The 25,732-nt window shown below is 46.6% G+C and overlaps 1 protein-coding gene across 5 annotated transcripts in view; it reads right to left on the reverse strand.

Annotated features, from left to right (window-relative positions):
- RNMT (RNA guanine-7 methyltransferase) overlaps positions 1 to 25,732 on the reverse strand; it is a 95,734-nt gene that overhangs the window by 21,341 nt on the left and 48,661 nt on the right. For all 5 annotated transcript variants that reach the window (XM_082258486.1, XM_082258484.1, XM_082258483.1 and 2 more), the window contains 2 exons: positions 22,396 to 22,577; positions 9,821 to 9,985 (listed from right to left, as the gene is read on the reverse strand). In XM_082258486.1, coding sequence (XP_082114612.1) covers positions 9,821 to 9,985; positions 22,396 to 22,577 — 347 coding nt within the window. The remainder of the gene's footprint in view (positions 1 to 9,820; positions 9,986 to 22,395; positions 22,578 to 25,732) is intronic.

Genomic DNA, 25,732 nt, shown 5'->3' on the forward strand with positions numbered 1-25,732 from the left:
CATCAGAGGAAAAGATTTTACGGTAAGATCCTACAAAAATCTTATTTTCTCTATCGTCCATCAACAGACGCAGCCTCATCCCCATAAGCAGCGTAGGTATGAGGGGTGGGAAAAACGCAACCAGATAGTAACTTCAACTTCAAAAGGCTAAACTTAGCCAACCGGGCATCATGGAGCTCAACCAAACAGGAGCTCACCCAGAAAAAAGACCCCGAAGAGAAGTACAAACAAACAAACATTCTCTTATGAAACAGCAGCCTGCAAAACCTTGCGGTCAAAAGAGGCATCCGAAGATGCCAACAAATCCACCTTGTAAAATTTGGTAAAGGTGTGCACAGACTACCAAGTCGCTGCCTTACAAACTTGTACAACAGAGGCCTGATGGCAAAAAGCCCAAGAGGCACTCAGCGCTCAGTGCCTTCACAGGTTAAGGAGGAACCTGACCCTTGATTGAATAAGCCTGAACCATCTCGAAATGGTCGCAACCAAACCTTTGCCAGGACCGTCCGGAAGTACAAAGAGAGTCCGAATTCCTGAAGGACTCAGTAACCGTCAGATAAACGAATTGCCCGAACCACATCCAGAGAGTGCAAAGCAACTACTTTGTGATGTTTAGGCTTTGGACATAAGGAAAGCAACACAACGTCTTCATTCAGGTGAAAATCCGACACCACCTTAGGAAGAAAAGACTGATTAGGTCGGAGGACCACTTTATCCCTGTGCACCACCAAATAAGGCGGACAGGACAACGCCAACTCAGACTCTGCAGGCAGAAGTGATAGCCACTAGGAAGGCAACCTATGACAAAAAGCAGAGAAATCTCCCTAATATTCTCAAAAGGAGGCTTTTAAAGAACAGACAAAACCAGATTAAGATCCCATGGAGGCAACGGGGAACTCCTCGGAGGGGCCAAATGACGCACCCCCTGAATGAAGGTGCGACTCAAACTATGAATAGCCAACGGACGTTGGAAGTAAATAGCCAAGGCCGACACCTGGCCCTTTATAGTCCAAACGCTGCTCAAACCCTTTTTGCAAAAAGGCCAGAACCCTAGCTATTGAAAAAGTATGATTTCCACATACGATGATAGAGCTTCCTAGAGGTTGATTTCGTGGCCTTCAAAAAGGTAGGAATAACCAAATCAGAGAGACCTCTATCCCTTAACACCTTGCTTTCAACAGCCAAGCCATTAAAGTCAGCGACCGTATAGCAGGATGGAAGATCAGTCCTTGAGATAGAAGATCTTCCCGCAGAGGAAGACGCCATGGAGGATCCACGATCACTTTTACCAGTTCTGCGTACGAAGACCGCCAAGGCCAGTCGGAGTCGGCTAGAGGAGCCCCAAGACCTGGCCACAAACCTCTGAACTTTCCTGTTGAGGCGAGACGGGAAGACAGATCCACCTCCTGAGTCCCCCACCGGGCACACAAGAGATGAAACACCTCTGGATACAGGGACCACTCCCCCTGATCCAACACCTGACGACTCAGGCAATCCGCTTGCGAATTCTCCACACCAGGGATGTGGACTGCAGAAAGAGCTGAACATTGTGTTCCACCCATACCAGAATCTCGGCCACCTCGTTGGCCGCCAGGGCACCTCTGGTGCCCCCTTGATAATTGAAGTAAGCCACGGCTGTAGCATTGTCCAACTAGACCCGAACCGGAGAACCGCGTAGCCGACTCGTCCAGTGAAGCAGGCAGAGCTTGATTGCTCTTAGCTCCAGGCTATTGATCGGCAAGGAAGACTCTTCCGTCGTCCAAGTTCCCTGGTCACAGAACTTTCCCAGCACTTCACCCCAGCCTGACAGGCTGGCGTCCGTGGTGACCACCGTCCAAAACACCGGCAATGAAGAGATATTTGCTTTGGATGCTTTAGAGCACAGCATAAGGATGATAGGACTATGTCCTCCTTGAGATGGCAGACTGATACCATCTTAGAAAGAAAGGGCATAAGCTTGTCTTTGTGAAGTATGAAGAACGGTTCCTCATAGAAGAGGAGCTCAGATATGCCTAGCAGGCATGATTGCAACCAATAAGGCTACTTTGCAGGGAAGCTCCTCTATGGGAATATTCCAGATGGAATCAAATGGTGGTTTCTTCCGGGCCAATAAAAAAAAACAAAAAAAACCCTTAGTTAGACTTACCGGTGACAGCACCTGGAGAGAGCGTAGCTCCACCCAATTTCCCAGGAAACACTGCAGTCTTTAAATCCCCCCTCTTCCATCATGCCTTCAGTTATAGAGTAGCCTCCGATATGCTGGAAAAAAGAGCACATAACAAAACTAAAACAGGTTATTAAGTCAAAAAACTTGGAGGGTAGTAGGCTGCTGTCCTGAAAGGCTCTTAGAAATCGAGTCATTGTTAAGTCTAACTAAGGTTTTCCCAAATTGCCTTTCAGGACAGCACCCGGAGAGGATGACTGAGTAACTTACCCTAGGGTGGGACCACTGCCTGCAGTACCTTTCTACCAAAGGCCTAATCTGCAGCTGAAAGTAAGTCTAGCCTATAGTGCCGAAGGAAAGTAGAAAAACTGGACCAGGTAGCTGCCTTGCCGATTTGTTCGGGCGAAGCACCAGCTTATTCGGCCCAGGAAGCAGCCACTGACCTAGTAGAATGGGCCACAATACTTTCAGGAGGAATTTTCCCCTGAGCTATGCAAGCTTTTTTGATTGCCCATTTAAAGTCACCTTCCTAAAGTACTTTTGGAGACTTTCACCTTTGCGGGATCCCGTGAAGATTATGAAAAGTGCATTTTGTTTTCTGAACTCCTTGGTCATGGATAGATAATGTAACAGACACCTTCTCACATCTAGAGTATGAAAAAGGACGACTCCTTAGCGTTAGCTGGAACCAAGGAAAAAGGTAGGCAGTACTATTTCCTGAGTACAATGACAAGATATAGCAATCATAGGAAGAAAGGCCGGATCCGTTCTGAGAATTATTCGATCCGGTAAGGACTGAATTTCACTGATTCTACAGGCAGATGTGATCGCCACCAGAAAAATTGTTTTAAGAACCAATCTCCTCCGGGAGGTTTCCTCTAAAGGTTCAAATGGAGCTTTAGTAAGTCCTTGTAACACCAAAGATAAATCCCATTTGGGAACAATTTTATAGGCTGTCGGCCTATTCCAAGCGAAGGCTTTGAAAAACCTAATAACTGTTTCTTGCAACAAAGTTTTTAAAAAAAAAAAAACTGAAAGAGCCACAACTTGGTTTTTGGGTGCTGGCTGCCAGCCCCTTCTCCATTCCTTCATAGAGAAATTCCAAAGCTGAAATTACATTACAGTAGATAGCTCTGGTCACCTTTTTTCTACTGGAAAGAAGGGTAGAAATAAGTTCCTCTGATAGACCTCTGGCCCATAAGAGGTCTTCAGAAACCAAGCCATCAATTGAAGACATTCCGACTCCGGATGGTTCAGGGTCCCCTGCATTAGCTTCCACTCAGGAGAGATCTTCTTCCAAGGGGGTTAAGTGGTTAGATTTAGACAAAGTCATACATATATATATATATATATATATATATATATATATACACACAGTGGGTACGGAAAGTATTCAGACCTCCTTAAATTTTTCACTCTTTGTTATATTGCAGCCATTTGCTAAAATCATTTAAGTTCATTCTTCTTCCTCATGAATGTACACATAGCACCCCATACTGACAGAAAAACACAGAATTGTTGACATTGTTGCAGATTTATTAAAAAAGAAAAACTGAAATATCACATGGTCCTAAGTATTCAGACCCTTTGCTCAGTATTTAGTAGAAGCCCCCTTTTGATCTAATGCAGCCAGGAGTCTTTTTGGGAAAGATGCAACAAGTCTTTCACACCTGGATTTGGGGATCCTCTGCCATTCCTCCTTGCAGATCCTCTCCAGTTCTGTCAGGTTGGATGGTAAACGTTGGTGGACAGCCATTTTTAGGTCTCTCCAGAGATGCTCAATTGGGTTTAAGTCAGGGCTCTGGCTGGGCCATTCAAGAACAGTCACGGAGTTGTTGTGAAGCCACTCCTTCGTTATTTTAGCTGTGTGCTTAGGGTCATTGTCTTGTTGGAAGGTAAACCTTCGGCCCAGTCTGAGGTCCAGAGCACTCTGGAGAAGGTTTTTGTCCAGGATATCCCTGTACTTGGCCGCATTCATCTTTCCCTTGATTGCAACCAGTCGTCCTGTCCCTGCAGCTGAAAAACACCCCCACAGCATGATGCTGCCACCACCATGCTTCACTGTTGGGACTGTATTGGACAGGTGATGAGCAGTGCCTGGTTTTCTCCACACATACCGCTTAGAATTAAGGCCAAAAAGTTCTATTTTGGTCTCATCAGACCAGAGAATCGTATTTCTCACCATCTTGGAGTCCTTCAGGTGTTTTTTAGCAAACTCCATGCGGGCTTTCATGTGTCTTACACTGAGGAGAGGCTTCCGTCGGGCCACTCTGCCATAAAGTCCCGACTGGTGGAGGGCTGCAGTGATGGTTGACTTTCTACAACTTTCTCCCATCTCCTGACTGCATCTCTGGAGCTCAGCCACAGTGATCTTTGGGTTCTTCTTTACCTCTCTCACCAAGGCTCTTCTCCCCCGATAGCTCAGTTTGGCCGGACGGCCAGCTCTAGGAAGGGTTCTGGTCGTCCCAAACGTCTTCCATTTGAGGATTATGGAGGCCACTGTGCTCTTAGGAACCTTAAGTGCAGCAGAAATCTTTTTGTAACCTTGGCCAGATCTGTGCCTTGCCACAATTCTGTCTCTGAGCTCTTCAGGCAGTTCCTTTGACCTCATGATTCTCATTTGCTCTGACATGCATTGTGATCTGGAAGGTCTTATATAGACAGGTGTGTGGCTTTCCTAATCAAGTCCAATCAGTATAATCAAACACAGCTGGACTCAAATGAAGGTGTAGAACCATCTCAAGGATGATCAGAAGAAATGGAAAGCACCTGAGTTAAATATATGAGTGTCACAGCAAAGGGTCTGAATACTTAGGACCATGTGATATTTCAGTTTTTCTTTTTTAATAAATCTGCAACAATGTCAACAATTCTGTGTTTTTCTGTCAGTATGGGGTGCTATGTGTACATTCATGAGGAAGAAGAATGAACTTAAATGATTTTAGCAAATGGCTGCAATATAACAAAGAGTGAAAAATTTAAGGGGGTCTGAATACTTTCCGTACCCACTATATATATATATATATATATATATATATATATATATATATATATATATATATATATATATAATATATAACAAGCCAGGTTTTAAGTATTACCTTGGGGAGATGCAGACTAGAGTACTGCAATCACTGAGCAGCAAATTAGATCTGTGATGCATTTCAGTTATCTTGCAAACCTGGCCTGTTAGTGGGTCCTGAGGACCGGAGTGGAGAACCACTGCCTTAAGCGATCTGGGGACAAGCGCAGTTTGGAAGGGAAGAATCTTTCCGGAAGATAAGATCGAAACTTCATCTTGTAGCTGGAGCGAATGACTTCCTGGACCCACTTGTCCTGTATCAGGGAGGTCCACGAATTCAGGAAACCAACGAAGACGTCCACCCACCCCAGACATGGCTGCCCCATCATGTAGAGAAAGCCGTCCGCAGGTCCGGCAGAATCGTCTCATGGCTTGCCAAACCAGATCCTCTTAAAACCCCCGGCGGAGGCCCTGATGGGCTTCGAACCCTTGTCTTGAGACCAAGGGACGAAAAGGCCTCTTGGGAGTCAAAAAGAAAAGGCCCTCTGTCTGCAAAGGGGCTCCTTAACATTGAAAGCCTGTTGAAGAAGCGTACTCTTCCCCCCCATATGAGGCCTTTGATATCATCCAAAGAAGCTCCAAACAGTCGATCCCCCACAAATGGAAGATCTGTTAAGGCCTTCTTAGAAGCCTGGAACACAGACCAGCATTTTAGCCAGATAATACGCTGCAAGACCACTGCAGAGACAGACAGTCTAGAAATCAAGGGAGCCGCATCCAAAAGGGGCGTCACAGACAAACTAACCCTTGGACCAACTGATCCACCAGCTCCGCAAAGTGTGTGTGGGGGGGGGGGGGGGAATAAGAGGTTCCCCTTTCAGGTCCTGGCGTAGAAGTTTTGGCCACTCGATCATAGCTTGCGACACAAGGGCAATAGTAAATACAAGACTAGGTGCCGAACCAGCCACAGTGAACATATGGTGGGTCAAGGCCTCTGACCTATTAGCCAGACCTGTAAAGACAGGGGACTCTTCAACGGGAATTACGATGGCTTTATTTAACCTGGAAACCGGGGAGACCACTACAAGAGGAACCGTTCATTTTTTAAAGGATGGAATCCTCATAAGGGTACCGCACTGCAAAATGCTTAGGAATTGCAAAAGTGCATTTTGGGCACCCACACTATTTTGTGACAATATAGTCAAAGAAAGCGGGAAAGGGGGAACACCTACGCCGCCTTGGGAGGACCTGTGGGTGCCAAAAGGTGACCCGTGCCTCCAATGTGGTGTTAATCTCATCCTACATCAAGGTTTACCGCACCGATACAATCAGCGCATCCACTAGCGCCTTTTCATACATGGCTAGAGGAGCAGAGGAATCATCCTCACTATCTGAGCATGCAGGTTGCTTGGACGCAGACCCAGAAGGATAACTCGTGTCGGCTAAATCAGATTCAGGATCTGATGAGACCGATGAAGCAGGGGAAAGATTTTTGATAGCCCGTTTTTCCAAGGCCCAAATCTACCTTGGGGCACCAAGGACACCAGGACAGCCTTCAGTGCAGTTAGTTGTTGGGACCCGTAGGACCCAGCTGCCTCAGAGGGGGATCAGGTGGTGAAATAGGCTCCAGAGACTACTTTAATGGAGAAGGGAACCCACGCAAAAAAAAAAAAAAAAAAAAAAAGAAGTATCACACTGCAAGGGTCAACCCACTGGGCTGATGGCACCACAAGGCCCAGCACAGCAAACCACCACTGCTACAGCAGAGAGAGGGAGAGAACCCAACAAAAACTCACCACCACCGATAAGGCACTTATAGCGCTGAACTGCACACCATGCGGGGATCAGGAAGAGAAAAATCCAGGGCTCAGCACTGGAGGCCGAGGAGGGGCTTCCACTCACCACCACCACTATTTTCAATGTGAAACAAGAAAATGGCCGCTGAGGCTACACAAACATGGCCCCCGATCTGTAGCATATAAAGCTACAAGAAAATGGCGGAACCACGCAGCTCTCAAGGGGGGGGGGGGGGGACCTAGGCGCTCGAAAAATGATCCCAACAGGAATTGGGGGGGTCCTGGTAGGTGACCCCCCACCAGGCCCAGTCCCCTCCCAAAGTTCAATCGACCAGTCGCAGGCGGCGTGCTCCCCACCCACCCATAGCGCCAGCTCAACACCCAGATAGACCTAAAAAAGGTATGTCCACCCCATTTGGGGGGGCAGATGGGTGGGAGACAAAGGCCTGTCTGGGAAGGAAGGGAGCCCGGGGTCTGACCATCCCAGAGAGGGGCCCATGTCCACTACAAAACCCTCCAGGGGCCTCGCTAGATGTTTAACTTACAGGCCAGCGACCATCCAATGGGGCTATGTCGCGGTCGACCTAGCGCAGAGCTGCAGTCTGCATGTGCTTGCTGGCCAGACTGGCAATTGATCGTACATTTTCAACAGGTACAAAATAATAAAGGAGGTAAAAAAATAAGATTTTTGTAAGAACTTACCGTAAAATCCTTTTCTCTGAAGTTCAGACGCAGCTCCTTATCTTCATGACTCATAGGGTTATGCTCCTCCTAGGAATAGGCACTAGGCAGGAGAAAACCTTAACCACGCCTATGGGGGCTGTCCTTGCAAGCATAACCCCTCAGACTCGGCCATCAAACACTTTAGTTGCAAGCAGTGTTTAGAAGACAAAAACCCCATACCTCAGAGGTAGAGGGGCGTGTGCTGCGTCTGTCGAACTTCAGAAAAAAAGTATTTTTTCAGTAAGTTCTTAGAAAAATGAGGTTTAGGACAAAAGACAAAGACAACACAGTCTTCATTCAGATGAAAATCAGAAACCACCTTAGGAAGGAAACACTGATTAGGTCAAAGTACCACCTTATCCCTGTAGTACCACCAAATAAGGTGAGCGGCAAGACAACCCCACCAATTCAGATACCCTGCTTGTACTTCCTCTGAATCTTGGTCCTCATGTACTAACTAGTTTAAAAAAAAAAAAAAAAAAAAAAAAAAAAAATCACAAACTTTCCCTGTTACAGCTAAGACCGAAGTCCCAGCAGGGAGCTAGGTCCTATTCCTAACACAAAGCAGAACCAGCTGTTTTATAGAGTCAAGGGTCAAGAATGAGGGGTTATGCCTGCAGGGACAGCACCCATAGGCGTGGTTACATTTTTTCCTGCCTAGTGCATATTCCTAGAAGGAGGAACATAACCCTAAGAGTCAAGAAGATGAGGAGCTGAGTCTGTCGAAGGATAGAGAAATTAAATTTGAAAAGAAAAAAAAAAAAGTCAGAACCAGAGATCCTAGCAAGGAATTGGGTCATTACCCCTGACTAAGCAGAAGGGGGGGGGGGGGGGGGGGGAGTACCTATAGCAGAGCGTGGGAGTATACCCACTGGGACTGCCCCGTAGGCACAGTCAAGTTCTTTACTGCCTAGAATTCTACTCCTGTAGGATGCAGCATAACCCACGTAAATCAATAAGATGAGGAGCTGTGTCCGTCAATGAATGAAAGAGCCTATTTAGTAAACTTTTTTCTATTGGACAGAGTTCTTGTCTGGCGTGATCCAACCATGATAGAATGTGTATCTGTTCATGAACAGGGAAGGTTTTAAAAGATTTTGCAGGTCTCTTTGTTCCTAAAGGGGTATGGTGAGATGGAGGAGAATCAAGCTGCACATGCTTTGATGGACAGCAGCAATGAGCCTTTCCACATTAGCAAACATGCTGTGTTAAGTTCTGGGGAGAAAATCCATCACCGCTTCCTGTAAAACTGTCTAAATGTCCCCATCTTTGTTCCTTCTGTGTCTGCCTCAGTTAGGGCTAACTCAGGAAGAGAAACATGAGTAGAAGGAAGGATATTTTTAGACCCTGAGATGTCCCAAAACAAATCAGAAGGATGGACAGCAATAAAAGCAAAATCGAACCATGCCAAGGGGCCAACAGGAATGGGTCAAAAACTCAACCTACACCTTCAGAGGTCTAGATAGATATTTGCCTAGAGCCATAACAGTTTAGCATACAAAATACAGGTTCAGAGAGGAGAAAAAAAAAAAAGATTCAGTATACAAAACAATTTTGTCCAAATCAGCTAGGTGGCATGCAGGAAAAATTAAAACCACCAATTCCATAAAATCTTATAGAACTTAGTAATTGTAAAATAATAGGCGCTGGTACAAGCCATCTCCAACCCAATTTTTCCCAAATTCCCCATACCCAAGATGCAAACCGTATGTTAATGTTTGCAATAAAGTGGTATCAAAACCAAAAAAGTAGTATATTGCAGCTTACCCATCATTAGATGTGGTGGTTAGTTTATTTTTTTCTTTAAGACTTTATACACTTGGTGATCTGGCCAGTAACACACCACCTGCGTTAAAGTGCCACCACTCTGGATGTAGGGGCACAGGGGGAATACTTGGGACAGCAGTATTGCCAATTTGGGGTGAGGAGTGTTAGATTTAACACGCACAAACTAAAGCCGAACTCCAGCTAATACTAATAAAAGCAGCAAGTGCAGGCAGTATGGAAAAAAGTAGGCAAGTGATCATTTTGGTGCACAGGACATATCAAACGAAAATCAAACAAAATTCTACAAAACACCAAGGGGAAAAAAAAAAAAAAAAAAAAGGAACTTACTCTACAAGAGCTGGAAAATATACCAAAAACTCTGGCACGTTAACCACACCTTCCAGTCTAAAGTCGTATTTGCACCCAAAGAGGGGATAGTTTCCCTTTTCTTGAAACGTGACACCATACACATCATTCCCAAAAGAACTGGTTTCAGAAGCTTCAAGACGTTTCCTGTAAAGAATTGAAAGAAAAGATTAGCAAACCAAAATACACAAAAAAGCACACACCAACAATAATCCAATACAAACAAAGAAAGAGAAATGGATTTTACGGTAAGTCAAAATCCAATTTTTTTTTTTATTCTGAATTTGACTGACAGCTCTCCAGGATTCTAAACCATTGGGTTAATATTTCCCTCTACAGGAGAAGGACACTAGGCATAAAAAAAATAAATAAAACTTGGCTACACTTGGACTATGGGCAGTCCCAGGTAGTATACTTCCCCTCTCTGCTATAGGTCTTCAGTTTAGTAATACAACTCCATAGCGGGGTGGGTGCTGTGTCTGTCAATGACCTCTGAGAAATGGATTTTACGGTAAGTCAAAAATCCCATTTTCTCTTTCGTTCATTGACAGACACCGCTCTCCAGGATTATGAACCATTGGGGATGTCCCTAAGCAAAGCCAAACACGAGGGGTGGGACAAAAAAGAAAAAAAAAAATCCCAAGGCGAACAATGGGTGGAAAGCCCAAGAAGCACTAAAATGCCCAAGTAGAGTTCGCCATGACAGGGAAAGGAGGAACTTGACCTATGATCAAATAGGCCTGAGTCACCATCTGTCTAATCTGGAAATGGTAGCAAAAAAAAGTGGACAGCCCTTTTCTTGGCCCATCCGTGACCACAAACAGTGGGTCTGACCCCTGAAAAGACTCCGTAGATGCAAGATACACCCGAAACACCTGAACCACATCCAGGGTATGCAACGCAAATTCCTTAGGATGTTTGGGCCTGGGACACAGGGAAGGCAACACAATGTTTTAATGCAAAAGGAAATGAGAGTCTGCCCTAGGAAGGAACGGACATGGGCGAAGAAGGACCCCATCTTTGTGCAATACCAAGTATGGGGTGCGACAAGATAATGCCGCAAGTTCCAATACCCTGTGAGCAGAGGTGATCGCCACCAAAAAAGCCATCTTCTGGGACAGGGTAAGCAGGGGAATTTTCCGAATATTCTCAAAGGGTGGTTTCTGGAGAACTGAAAGCACCCAGTTCAGATTCCACAGTGGTAGAGGAGAATGAGACCACTTGGTGGAGTCAGATGGCGGACCCCTTAAACAAAAGAGACCAGAGTGCGTGGCAGGGGGGGTCACTGGAAGACAACGGCCAAGGTCGACACTTGGCCCTTGATGGTACTCAAGGTCAATTTTTGTTCAACAACCCCCGTTAAAAAGGTCAAAATCTGAGCCACTGAAAAAGGAGGGTGAACGCCAATCAACTCACACCACGAAACGTACGCTTTCCACGTACAATAGTAGATCTTCTTAGGAGGTAGAATTCCTAACCTTCAGCATTGTCAGAATCAATAACCAAGGCAAACCTCTATCCTTCAGCACCTGGCTTTAAACAGCCAGGCTGCCAAAGCCAGCGACTGTAGAGCAGGATGGAAGATCGGCCCTTGGGACATGAGATCCTCCCTGAGAGGCAGTCTCCAAGAGATGTCGGCGACCAGGCGCACCAGGTCGGCTTACCAAGACTGGTGAGGCCAGTCTAGGGCCTCTAAAATGACCAGAATCCCCTTTGCCTCAATTCTGTGGCAAAAGCTTGAGAGGAAGGAAAGCATTGATCAGACAATACTGGCCCTCCGGGCAGCCAGAGCGCCTGACTTCTGCTAGAGAATCCCGTGACCTTGCCACTAACCTCGGTACCTTTCTGTTGAGCCGGGACGCCAACAGATCCACCTTGGGGGTACCCCGTCGGGGGCATATCTGATGGAACACATCCGGATGAAGGGACCACTCCCCTTGCTGACAGACAGTTCGCCTGCCAGTTTTCCACTCATGGTAGGTGAATGACGGAAGGAGCCAGAACTAAGCGTTGCGCCCACCGGAGAATGCTGGCTTCCCCCAGGGCCACCAATACACTCTGTTCTGCCCTGGTGATTTACATAAGCCACCACCGTGGCATTGCCTTATTGAATCAGCACTGGAAGCCCCCAAAGTCGATCCGTCCAATGACCCAGGCACAGTCTGATCGCCCAGCGTTCCAAGACATTTATAGGCAGTCAGGACTCTTCCAATGCCCAAACACCTTGAACAAAGCTCAGACCCAGGACACCTCCCCACCAGGACAGACTGGCATCCGTGGTGACCACTGTCCAATTCAAGGGGAGAAAGGATTTTCCCTGTTGAAGAGCGAAGCCACCAGACCAGAGACCCCTTGGTTTTCCAGAGACATCGGACACTTGTACCATTTGACCAAAATCTCCCTTTGAAGAGACCTCGTATAGAACTGGGCAAACAGAACCGCCTCAAAAAGACCACTCTCTCGTGACTTTTTATGGCATTGACATAATAAAAAGACATTTAAAAGGGGTGACAACAAGAGGGTCAAGGTTTCGCAGAATAAAACCAAGTGGATATTTTTGCTAAATTCCCTCCAACCAGAGCCTGAATATAGACATTAGGGATGCACCGAATGTTCGGCGGCCGAACATTATTCGGCCGAAAATAGAAAAAAAAAGCACTTTCGGTGTTCGGCTGAATAAGTCAAAAGGCCGAATAAATTTGTGCCGAATAATAGGGCTGAACGATAGTCGATATGATATCGACTATCGTTCTGTGGCCGTAGGCGATATTCATATCGCCGAGGTCACGATATTTACAGGGGGAAGGGACTCGGAGGAGGACTCTCAGACTTCCGTGAAGCCGGGACACTTCAGCGGTGAGCATACATTACATTACTCACTCGTGCACTGCAGCCCGCCCCACACATTCAGTGAGTCTTACTCTCCTCCCTAGTTTTTTCAATGGCACATTCAGGAAGCCAATCACGCCGTGATTAGCTGCACAGCGAACCAATCACGCGTGCCTGCACACCTGATTGGTTCCGCTGTGCCGCTACTCACGGCGTGATTGGCTTCCTGAATGTGCCATTGAAAAAACTAGGGAGGAGAGTAAGACTCACTGAATGTGTGGGGCGGGCTGCAGTGCACGAGTGAGTAATGTATGTATGCGGCTGTGCTCCTTTCCAGGCTCCTACTAGTCCACCTCCAGCCTCCTACTACCACCACTATGAGAGACTGTCTGTCACTGTATAATCTGATCGAGTCCACACTGACACTGACTGACTGTCACTGAGTAATTGATGTTACCACATTAACCCTGACCTGCCCAGTGCCCTGTATCTGCAATTCAAATTTACAAGGCTGCCTGCATGCTTCCTGATTTCCATTCCCAGCATCCTTCCCAATCCCTACAGTGTCACTAACATTAACCCTATGGTACAAGGCTGCAGTGTGCACTGAATCCCATGAGAGAGAGAGACAGAGACAGAGACAGAGAGAGGACAAGAGAGAGGACAAGAGAGAGGACAAGAGAGAGGACAAGAGAGAGGACAAGAGAGAGAGACAGAGAGAGAGACAGAGAGAGAGACAGAGAGAGAGACAGAGAGAGAGACAGAGAGAGGACAAGAGAGAGAGAGAGAGACACGAGAGGACAAGAGAGAGAGGACAAAAAATTGGCAAAATAAATGGAAAAAATGCGAAACACCGCGTTCGGTATTCGGCCAAACATTTTATTATTATTCGGCTTCGGCCAAGAATTTCATTTCGGTGCATCCCTAATAGACATTGACCTTAACTGCTTCATCACAAACTATTGACATCTGATATAAATCCTCTTTTTAAAAGGTTTTTACATTTTATTTACATGCTGGGCGCACTATCAGATATTTGCTATACATACATCTCCTTTTCTCTACTAATTGCAACATTTTGCCTTCATACAAAAGACCCTTATTAGGGAATACATTGGTCAATTTACAATGAAAACAAATGGAGTAACCACATTCAATCTCATTCCGCCTCCACCAATCGTGAGTGCTATTGTGATTGAGGAAACAGAGCTTTTTAAAAAAAAAAAAAAAAAAAAAAAAAAAAAAAAAAAAAAACGTAATTTTTGTAAAATCTTACCTGTAAAATTCCTTTCTCTGAGTCCTCCGACAGTCGCCGCCATCTTCATATTCGTCACAATGGGGTATTAGACTTTTCTCCGTAGGAGTAGCTAGGCAACAGAATATGTCAATATTAAAGCTTTTAACATATCCCCACCCCAGGGGGTGGCCCCCTCAGTCTATACCCTCCTGCTTCCTGTTTCCTGCTTCAGTTTCAGTGGAATAGCAGTAGAGTACCTAAACCCCAAAAGAGGGGCGGGGGCGGCGACTGTCGGAGGACTCAGAGAAAGGAATTTTACAGGTAAGATTTTACAAAAATTCCGTTTTCTCTTACGTCCTCCGACAGTCGCCGCCATCTTCATATTCATCACAATGGGGACATCCCAAAAGCAGTGCAAACATGAGGGGTGGGAAACGCAGCCGCGCCTAAAGGCAACGCAGTCTCCACATCAAGAAAGTAACCTTACCAAAGGAAGGAAACCAGCTGGGCAACACGAGAAAAAATTTGCTCAACGGGAGCAATAACCCAGGAAAAAAACAAATAACCCAGGGATACAAAGAAATCCCAAACAGCCCAAAGGACCAAAACCAGGGACCCTAAGGGACCGCCGCACTAAGAACCTTGCGGCCAAAGGAAGCATCTGCCGATGCTTGAACATCCACTCTGTGGAACAGAGTGAAGGTGTGCACGGTCGACCAAGTCGCCGCCCTACACACCTGGGCCACAGAAGCCCCATGACGACAGGCCCAAGACGTACTCAGAGATCTGGTAGAGTGCGCCCTCACAGGAACAAGGGAAACTTTTCCCCGCAAAGCATAGGCCTGTTCAACGGCCTGTCTGAACCAATTGGCGACGGCAGAAGCCGACGCCGCCACGCCCTGAGGACCCCCGGAAGGACAAGCAAAGAATCCGACTTGTGAAAAGATTCAGACGATTTTAGGTAAACCCTAATCGCCATGAACAGCATCCAAGGAGTGCAACACCACCTCCTCCGAATGTTTAGACTTCGCGCAAGGCGAAGGCAAGACAATGTCCTCATTGAGGTGAAATTCCGAAACCCTCTTCGGAAAAAAAGAAGGGTTAGGTCGCAAGACCACCTTAACCAAGTGATTAACCAGATACGGACAATGGCAGGACAGGCTGCCAGCTCCGACACTCTGCGAGCCGAATTGATCGCCACCAAAAAAGGTGACCTTCTAGGACAACATAGACAACGAGATCTACCCGATCCGTTCAAAAAAGAACCATGTTGTAACACGGACAGAACAAGATTCCAGTCCCAAGGAGGCAGAGGCACCCTCCTAGGAGGGACCAGATGCCTCCGAACAAAAGTGCCAATCAAGGAGATAGATGCCATAGGACGTTGAAAAAAGAACGGCCATCGCAGACACCTGACCCTTGATCATAGCCAGCGCCAAACGCTGTCAACACCCTTTCGAAGGAAGGACAACACCCCAGACACCGACCACGGGCGAGGTGAAGACCCCCTGAACTCACACCAGGCAAAATAGGCCTCCGAAATACAGTAAAAGACCTACCCCGAGGAAAAAATTCCTTGCGTCGATCAAAGTGTAAATGACCTCAGGGGAGAGACCCCTATCCCTCAGGGCCTCGGTTTCAACAGCCAGGCCGGCAAAGCCAGCGACTGCAAGGCAGGATGAAATATCAGCCCTTGAGACCGGAGATCTTCCCGAAGAGGCAGACGCCACAGGGTGTCGACCGCCAAATGCACGAGGTCTGCGTACCAGGACCGGCGAGGCCAGTCCGGTGTCACAAGAATCACAGTGTTTTGGTTCCGAGACCAACCTGCGAAGGAACCTGGGCAGCAATTGAAACGGTGAAAACGCAGTCGGTACTGATGCCACGGAGCTACCAACGCGTCTGACGCGTCTGCCCGAGGATCGCGTGGCCTTGCCACGAACCTGTACACCTTGCTGTACAGACGAGACGCGAACAGGTCCACCTCCGGAAGACCCCACGTCGCGCACAACATCTGGAGAACACCCGGACGGAGGGGCCATTCCCCCTGGTCCAGGGACTGGCGGCATCAGATAATCCGCCCGCCAGTTCTCCAACCCCTGGAATGTGAACCGCCGATATCGCCGGGACATGCGTCTCGGCCCAAGACAGAATGTCGGCCACTTCCCGAGCCACCCGGGCCCTCTTGGTGTCTCCTTGGCGAATGACGTAAGCCACCGCCGTGGCAATGTCCGTCTGCACCCGAACCGGACAGCCCTGCAGCCTGTCCGGCCAACGTTGAAGGCAGAGAATCATCCCACGCAATTCCAGAATGCTGACCGGAAGGGAGGATTCCCCCTCCGACCAAGTTCCCTGGGCGGACAGAACGCCCAGAACACCACCCCAGCCCGACAGGCTGGCATCCGTGGTGACCACCGTCAATGAGAGAGGACGAAAAGACTTGCCCCCTGACACCGGCGGGGACAGCAGCCACCACAGAAGAACCCTTCTGGTGCGATGGCCTAACGAAATCCGGATCCAGAGATCGCGGTCGCCCGTCCCACCTGGACAGGATCTCCGCTTGGAGACCCTGCGTGTGAAACTGGGCGAAGGGAATCGCCTCGAAAGCCGAGACCATCAATCCCAGACATCTCATGCACGTCCGAGTGGACGAGGACGGAGCGTCCCTGAGGGACCTGACTTCCTTCCTGAAGAGTCCTGAGTTTGCCGTCCGGTAGGAAGACCTTCGCCTGGACAGAGTCCAGAACCATTCCCAGGTAAGGGAGACGAACCGATGGGCACAGTGCTGACTTTGGAAAAGTTATCGTCCAACCAAACTCCTGCAGAGACTGCATCGTAACGGACAGAGCCTTCTCCAGACCCTGGCTGGTCGCAGACCGAACCAGAATATCGTCCAGATACCCTAGGACAGAGACGCCCTGGGCTCTCAACAAAGCCAAAACCGGTGCCCGCACCTTGGTGAACACCCGTGGAGCCGAGGTGAGACCAAAGGGCAACGCCACAAATTGGTAGTGATCCACCGCTATGGCGAATCGAAGGTACCTCTGGTGACCCTCGAAATTCGGGATGTGAAGATACGCATCCTTTAAGTCGATGGAAGCCATGAACTCCCCCGGAACCAGGGCAGCCACCACCGACCGCAGAGATTCCATGCGGAACTTGCGCACCCGCACAAAGCGGTTCAGCGCCTTTAAGTCCAGAATCGGACGTACCTTGCCCTCCTTCCCGGGCACGGTGAACAGATTGGAATAGAACCCCCGAAACCTGTCCCGATGAGGCACCGGGACCACCACTCCCTGAGCCCTCAGGTCCTGCACCGCTAGATGCAGATCCCGCAAACGCTCCGGGAACAGTAGAAGATTTGAGGGAAAAAATCTGCGCTCCGGCCTATAGAGAAACTCGATCTCGTAGCCAGATCGAACGATTTCCTGAACCCACCTGTCCCGAACCCGGGACAGCCATGGCTGAAGGAAACCGAGCAAGCGTCCCCCCACCCCAGAGTCGGGTGAGGGCGCCCCTTCAGGCCGCACTGTTGTGGGCCGCTGAACCAGTCCACGGCTTCTTACCAGGAGCCGTCTTAGCCTTGTGGGATTAGGGTAAGAGCGCGCTCTTACCACCCGTGAGCCCCCTAATTAACGTATCTAGGGACTCACCAAAAAAGGCGAGAACCATCATAGGGCAGATTAGCCAAGGTCTTACGCGAAGATTGGTCCACCGACCAACACTTCAACCAAACCAAAACGGCGAGACAATACCGCCACACCATGTACACGTGCAGCCAACGGAACCATATCCAGGTCCGCATCACACAAATACATGACACCCTGGTGGATTTGATCCACCATATCCAAAGTCGCCTGGAGGGCAGAATCAGCCACCAGGACGCGATTAAGCACCTGCGTCCAGCTCGCGACAGCCTGGGCCGCCATAAGTGAAGCAAATAAAGCTTTCAGCATAGAACCCATAATAGAATAGGCATGACGGGCAAGGGACTCCGTCCGCTTGTCCGTGGCATCGCGGAACACCGGGATATCCTCAGCAGGAATCGCAGTGGGCTTATTAAGAACCGCTATCGCGTGATCCACCGGAGGTGGGACACACCAACGCCCATCAGTAGCGGGCCTAAAAGGATAGCGCAGCTTAAACCTACTTGGTATAGCAAAAAGCTTGCGTAAATTACGCCAATGTTCCTTTACAGCGCATTGAAAATCATCAGTGCAGGGAAATACCTGCGATGTTTTGCGTCTTTTCTGCGTCCCATAAGCCGCCAAGGCAGCAGGAGGACAAGGTTCATCCTGTAAACGCAGTGTTTGCTTGATAGAAGCAACCAATTCATCCATGAGTGCAAGCTCTTCAGACGAGCCAGGGGGAGAATATATCAACCCCCTCAACCTCAGCCTCCATTCCTGACGCTACAAGGTCCAGGGAGGAACGGGACCCCGACAAGGAGACCCCAGCAACAGCAGCCCCATCACCAACACCCTCTGAATCAGAGGAAATTGAAAACTCTGGGCCTTTTTGAGGATTGAGCAGCCATCAGCAATTGCACCTGAGTCGCAAGGCTAGCCACAATCGCAGCCAAATCCCCCCCCCCCCCCCGAGGGGGAAAAACCGCAGTCCCCTGGCTTCCCACCAATGTGACAGGAAATTTGCTTTCCTGAGAATCCATGCCCCAAAATGAGTAAAATAAAATGGGTGACCGCCCCTTTAAATAAGGCGCTGCGAACGTAGCCCACCGCCACACAAGCACACCCACACCAGGGACCCCCACAGGGAGAAGTTATACTCAGGCAAGGATACAGAGAATAGAGGGAAAAAACCTTGAGAGACCGCTGCTGCTGCTGGCCAGATCGGTGCTCCTGTAGAAAAGGAATTGCTGATATTCAGGGCGCTCCATTAAAGCCTATGGGAGGCTACAAGAAAATTGCCGCCATGCATGTGTACCATGCGGCCGGAGCGAGTACAGCCAAAATGGCGCCGTTTGGCCCCGAAACCGCCGCTCCCCCACCTCATGAAGGTGGAATAGAAATACACCACATAGTTATAAAGAACATGGTGGACCGCCGCAGCGGCGCTGTAATGTGCCCCAAACATGATAGCATCAAGTTCCACAGCACACAGCTGTTCACACACTCAGACTGACACAGAAGTGCAGCACAGCCCCCCCCTCCTTGCAGCCCACAGCATGCAGTGTGAGAGATAGGGAAACATCAATAGTGTGAACACAGGGCAAGGTAACACAGTCACAGACTGACACCCCCCAGACAGACAGGTCCCCACATGAATACACTTACCTCTTACATGGCGTGGGGGACCCGCACAGGCGAACAAGCCGCTGTACATGAGACAGGGAGAGTCGCATCCAGGACGCAGCAGAAGGTGGGTTGAGAAACCGCACAGCGTCCAGTGAGGTAGCCACCTCACCCTAGCATCCCTGCACGGAAAACAGGGATGGGTTGTTCAGAAAACTCAGGAGCGGTACCTGACTGAACGCTCGATGGCGGGCTGAGAAGCCACTGACCCACATCCTGCGACCAGGGGAGACAGCCCGAGACGCAGCCCGCATTATCCTCTTCATCCGAAGATCTAACTATTGCTGGTAAAAATAACAGCTAAATAAAGAAAGAGAGAAAAAACTCAAAATCAAAAAAGAGAGAAGGCTGAGACAAAATGCCCCAGCATAGAGACATCCAGCTACTCCTGACAAGCTAGACATTGAAACTGAAGCAGGAAACAGGAAGCAGGAGGGTATAGACTGAGGGGACCACCCCCTGGGGTGGGGATATGTTAAAAGCTTTAATATTGACATATTCTGTTGCCTAGCTACTCCTACGGAGCAGTCTAATACCCCATTGTGACGAATATGAAGATGGCGGCGACTGTCGGAGGACGTAAGAGAAAACACAATTTTTTTTTTTTTTAAATACATCCTTTTTTTCACTCTTATGAAGGTTTTAAATGTTTAGCGCCACATTTTAACAGTAGCCCTTTTCTCCTTGGTCCGTTTGAATTCAATTATTGCAATGCTTTTGATTAGATTTTTAACAATTTTTTTTATTGGCATCTGTATGTTAGAATATGTCGTAGTTTAGAAAAATGACAGCTTCTAAGAAGCTGCTTTTAGGTCTGACAGTAACCCTGACCCTATATTAACGCCGAGACACTATAGCATCTATACCCATTGGCAACAACAGAGAGCGGGTTGCTATAACACACAGTTTATTCGTATACCTGCGGCGTACCAACATGGGGCTCGGACATAGGCCTGGACAAGAGTATCAGTAAATCACACGGAGTACTGACATGGCCGCCAGACATGTGACCCAGGGTTGCTAGGATACCACACCTTATTTAAACCGGAGGGTGTAGCAATATGGCGCAGCTCCTGATTACGTCTGGCGTCCCGAACTTCCTGATTCTTTGTATACAATACTGCTTGGCTTTTACGTGATGAAGTGTACTACCAATTTTTCTATTAAATTTACACCACGGAATTACGCTATGGAGGTTTTATTTTCTACACATGTATGAAACTGCAGGTGTAATGCGAGCATTAGAACAAAGACTGACAGCCATCCATTTAGATAGAAGATAACATACAGCCACTGGTGCTGTGAATGCTGGATACCCCCTGGTGGGGAGAGCTTTCCGGTGAGTGCAGTACGTAAAAGGGGAGTATGAGTGAAGAAACCGGCACATCACATGATTAGAGATCTTCTGACATTACATTTTTGCTTTGTTTATGGTTCAAGTAATTTTGCGCAATACCAAACTGAAGGACAACTATAATATTGCTTTTTATGCACGTCACCTTTTTTTATTGAGTCACTATTACTGGTTTAATTAAAGCATGTGTCATTTTAACGCATTTATTCTTTGTGATTTTGCACTTGACTTTAGTATACGATTCATTTGTAGCACGTATTCCGTGAGGCTTGGTATATTATGGGCCACACATTGGATTTAGTAATACACCGATACCCATCACAAGAAGCGTCACACCCACTTTTTTTTTTTTATTATACCTGAGCATCTACTTAGGTAGTTGTTTAAGTGGAGGCAGCAGCTTTAAGCTACATTTTTCTTATTAACTAGTCCAAAGCACGGATACACCCTCATTATTCCAAGAACTACAAGCTGTCAGCGGCAAAGGCTGACAGTACTAAATGTTGATGCAACAATATTGGTGCATCATCTAACAAGTTTACAAAGGTGAACGTATGTTTTAAGCTCATTACCATTAGCTATGTATTTAGTCCTCTTGGGTTGCCCCAGAGGTCAGCTAATATAAAGGCAGTCACATTGAAACGTATCCTACGGAAGCTCCAAGTTGTGATGTTACACTGGGGGCTGGTACAGTCGAATCCCAGCAAGAGCGTAATTTGTGGGGGATGCGTTTTTCTGGACACCACTATCCTCTTTTCACCCATGCCCCTGGTCAGGGAGTGCAAATGGTATTGTGATCTTCCCATCCTTGGGCGGTTCCCCTGGGTGAGAGGTCATACACTTTGAGTATAATATACAACTGCTTTAACTGAGGATGCCACACCATGGTTTTTGTGCTGTGTTCCTCCCTTCTTGTCTCATTCATACAGATAGGAGTTCCCTTCCACAGCACACAGCAGATCTGGCTTTAGTGTCAGTTTTACATATGTCTAGTTTTTGGGCTACCTGCATACACTGATTTGCAGTGACTACAGGATTTGATGCATGCTTTGTATTCAATATATGTATTTGAACCCTTATATATTTATTACACTGGGTTTAAGTGCGGTGCGCTTTTTGGCACTTAGTCGTCGGTTGTTTTTGGTTTGAATTAAGTTTTTTCTGCAAATTTTTAGTAATCCTAGTGCGACATTGCCATTAATATAGTTACATAAAAAGCATTATTTTACAAAAGAACATTCAACACAGGGCACTTTCCTCTCGGAGCACGAATGGGTTTTTTTATTATATAAATAAAAAAAAGCACATAGCTGGTGTTGCCTGCTTTTCAAGTGTTTCCAACTCAATGTCCAGCAGATCAGAGGGTAGGGCAGGGAAGAGAGGGGTATAAGTAATTCCTAATACTCCCTGGATCAACAACGCTCTGTAAAATAGCCCTTTCTCAGAAAAGCAATGAAGAATTAGTCCAATAAACATTTGGGAGAAAGACACTTTGTAGATCTAAACCTATGCGCCCTTTAAAACATTTTTTCCGGTATAAAAATAGGGCAAGAATCAAAAAATTGCCAAAATGACACTTGTGAATGTATTAGCTAAATATGTACAGTATTTCTAATCTTTATAAAGTTCCCGAATCAATTAGGACTCATACTAATAGTGTTACACATAGTAAGAGTTAATAATTCAGCAATAAACATTCTAAAAAGATTTTTCTGTCAAACATACCACAAGAGGCTGTTTACCAGTATTTGGCAGCATAATGGAATAGACAGCTCATTTTTCTGAGCATTTTACATAGTAATAAAAAGGATCTTAAAACACTTACACCAGCTCAAAGCCATCTGGAGTTGTGCCGATGAAATAGCCTCCAGGGCAAAGTCGTTCGCAAGCATTTCTGAGCATCATGTCAGCCTGCTCATATGTCTCAAATGAGTAATGGTAAACAAATTGACAGCTGCAGATGTCAAAAGTCATCTTTGGATCTTTCAACTTTGAAGACAATAGTTCCTGAAATGAAACAGTTCCAGTACAACATTTAGAAAATTTCATATTCCTCCACATTTGCCACGCCCCATTTTTTTGCAGCGTTCTAGACAAAATCATTAAAAAAAAAAAAAAAAAAAAATAATAAAATCACAAAACTATGCTGCTTTTTACAGACACTATGCAGGATTTTAATCATGACATGAATATTTTCTACTAAATAGATTCTTATTTTCTTCAGCATGTCGTACAAAGAGCTTTAATCCACAGGCAGTGGTTTAATTAAAAGAAGAAATTACAGCCAGGGCTGCTTCTGCTGGAAAGGTGAGATTTACTGTGACATGTCCCTTATAAGTCTAAAATTTCAATAAAACGAATGCACTGACAAAAGCTAATGAGCATAACAAATTGAGTGGGGGAGAGGACAGGAACAGGAAGACTTTTCTTGTTATTACACAAGAACCTATTAGTACAGACCCACTCAGACTGCTAAAGTCTTAACTCTACTTTAATTACTCATACAACTTGGAAAACTTTAACTGCACACGACACTGAGTGGGGTTCTATAAACAGGGCTTCATGTTTCCCAGATGTAGTACACAGTGTTTTGTAACATAATTTGTTTCTGTACAAAAATGAGCTATAAAAAAAATAATAATATGAGGTAACAGATAAAAGGGTTTGCAGTTTATTGAAAGGCCAACTGCAGCCAAAATTTTAGGATTTGGAGAGAGCAGGGAGGGTTAAATTCTCTGTTGGAAAGATTCATCCTCACATACTGTTAAGCAGCTCATAGAGGACTCAATTTTTTTCCTTCCACCATGAGTGGAAGCCAGTTAAGACCACAAATTCTGCTTACCTGATGCATGTTTTTGATGCGCTCGAGTACGTTTTCCCACTCTTTTTTTTTTCTTTATCGGAAGTGATAACACGAGTATTTTTCCGCATTCCATACAGGAAAAAATGGAACAGGATCTACTTTTGTTGACTGCAATGGAATGCACGGCACTGGTGTGAACTAGTGCACCTGGAATCCACGTTAACCATTGTCCACGAGTTTCTATTGCAGACTAAAAATGCAGTGAACTGAATCTTGTGTGAACCAGCCCTTACACCTATATTTTAGAGCAAAGTTTAACCTGGATTTCATGAAGAGCTAAGGTTACTCCAAAAGGTTGCTGGGATTTTTTTTTGAGTAGTGTGTAGTGACAGACCAATTTCCTGCCTAACTGTGCTGTCACCATCACACAGCCAGCGGCATGGGACCATTTAAGCTTCTCCTTTAATTTTTCAGGTAAATAACTACGGACACCAAAAATCTGGTTCGCTTTCTGCAAGGACAGTATTGTTTCAGTTGACCACTATATGTGGTATTCCTATTGTGCCCAAACGTATAAGGCTGGTACACACGGGTTGAATATTGGCTGGTTTAACAGAAACCAACTGTCATTTTGCCAGTCAGTACAGCAGGCTGTATGGCTGCTGTTGAATGGGCATGCTGGAAAACCAGCAGCCGACCAGCATCTGTTCAGCGCTCACAGCCAATGGCTGCAATCGCTGACCAGTGGTGTTCTGGCGGGGCAGAAGTCCCCCCTCTCAGAACTAAATAGCTCAGCAGGGAGATTGCTGTACTACCACCGCATAAGTTAGTATAGCGAGCTCCTCATTTTTTTTTTGTTCAGCCCGCTGGGTTGAGTAAAAAAATAAATAAATAAAATAAAAAATGATTAACTAAGTTGTACCTACAGGTAAAGATAGAATAAGGCTTACCTGTAGGTACAGATAATATCTCCTAAACTGGTGGCGTATAAGTGATATTCACACTGGATGCAGCCGGTGACATCACCTCATGCGTGCATATTGGCACATTAAGCCATTGCCTTGGAGAGGATTTTTTTTTATCATGACTGCTTTAACAGGGGGGAGACCCTTTTTGAATATTTCTTCCTGGGTAAGTAAAAAAAAAAAAAAAAAAAAAGAAATTGTGCTTTAGAAGCTCAGGTGGTAATTTACAAAAAGAATGAAACAATTGATAGCTGGCTTAAGAACAGACAAAATATATTCAAGCAGGACAAGAGCATGGAGAAATAAAAAAAAATAAAAAACCAAAACGACAAACTGGCAGTGTGCCCGTTTTGCCTCGATCAAATAAGATAAACGGCCATTGCTTATTGTGTAAGGCAGGCACATCCGCGTTAATATGGCTCCACAGGTAATTTGAAAAAATCTATTGTTTTGGCCCCTGTAAATCTCCGTGCGCTGCTAAGGACCCCTGGATCTTTCAACGCGACGGGACTGCACTTGTACCATTATTAGTTCTTTTGCCATTTTATACATCCTCACATATGCTACCGTTTTGAATGACTTGTACTCAAAATGATGGTCCATCCCAGCCCACTGCATCCAATTCCGGTTTTTCCTATTACTTGTGAATACACTATTGATACCACCCACCGCCAGCCCCGGCCAGCTTTATATCCCTTGCTCAATTTGGCCTCGGACTTAGCTGATTAGGGAGCACTAAAAAATACAAATAAAAATCGGGCACTAGTATGACAGGACAAGCACCCTCTACATAATTGGCATAACACTCGGGGGTCAAGTAGCAGCTGTGTGGGAACAAAACACACTAGAAGGGGTGTTCAAAAGTATCAGTCACACAAGGGTTAACCACAGGAGTGCTATATGAACCCACAGACGCTGATCACTGACGGCAGCAATAATAGTCATGAATGATGCCCATGTAGTAAATAGAAGATTGAAAAGTTGTCAGGACAACCCATACGGGAAGAAGGCACTCCTCACGCTCCCGAGCACTGGGTCATCGCACATGCTGCTCACCACCAGTGGCTCTATAGCGGGTTAAGTCTTGTTTTGGTCCTCCTTCCCCCAGAGTCTGACGTCACGTCAAGGTCTTCTTACAGGTTGGCACTCAGACGGCAATCCTCCTTGCCTCCTATATAGGGTATTGTGTGACCCCTTTTCCACCCTTCCCTGTTCAGGATTGAGGCATTCTGTTATTCCCTTACAGCCCGAGCAAGACAACTGTCCACACTGCTGCATTGTTTCTGGCTGGTTTTATACCTTGACACACAATGATGGTCACCAAGCTGTGTGTTTTTATCCCCTTATTTTGGCTTCACCATTGGAGATCCATCGGTGGTCATTGTACAAGGTGT

This window comes from Pelophylax lessonae (genome assembly GCF_965119305.1).
Source record: "Pelophylax lessonae genome assembly, chromosome: 5".
NCBI lineage: Eukaryota > Metazoa > Chordata > Amphibia > Anura > Ranidae > Pelophylax > Pelophylax lessonae.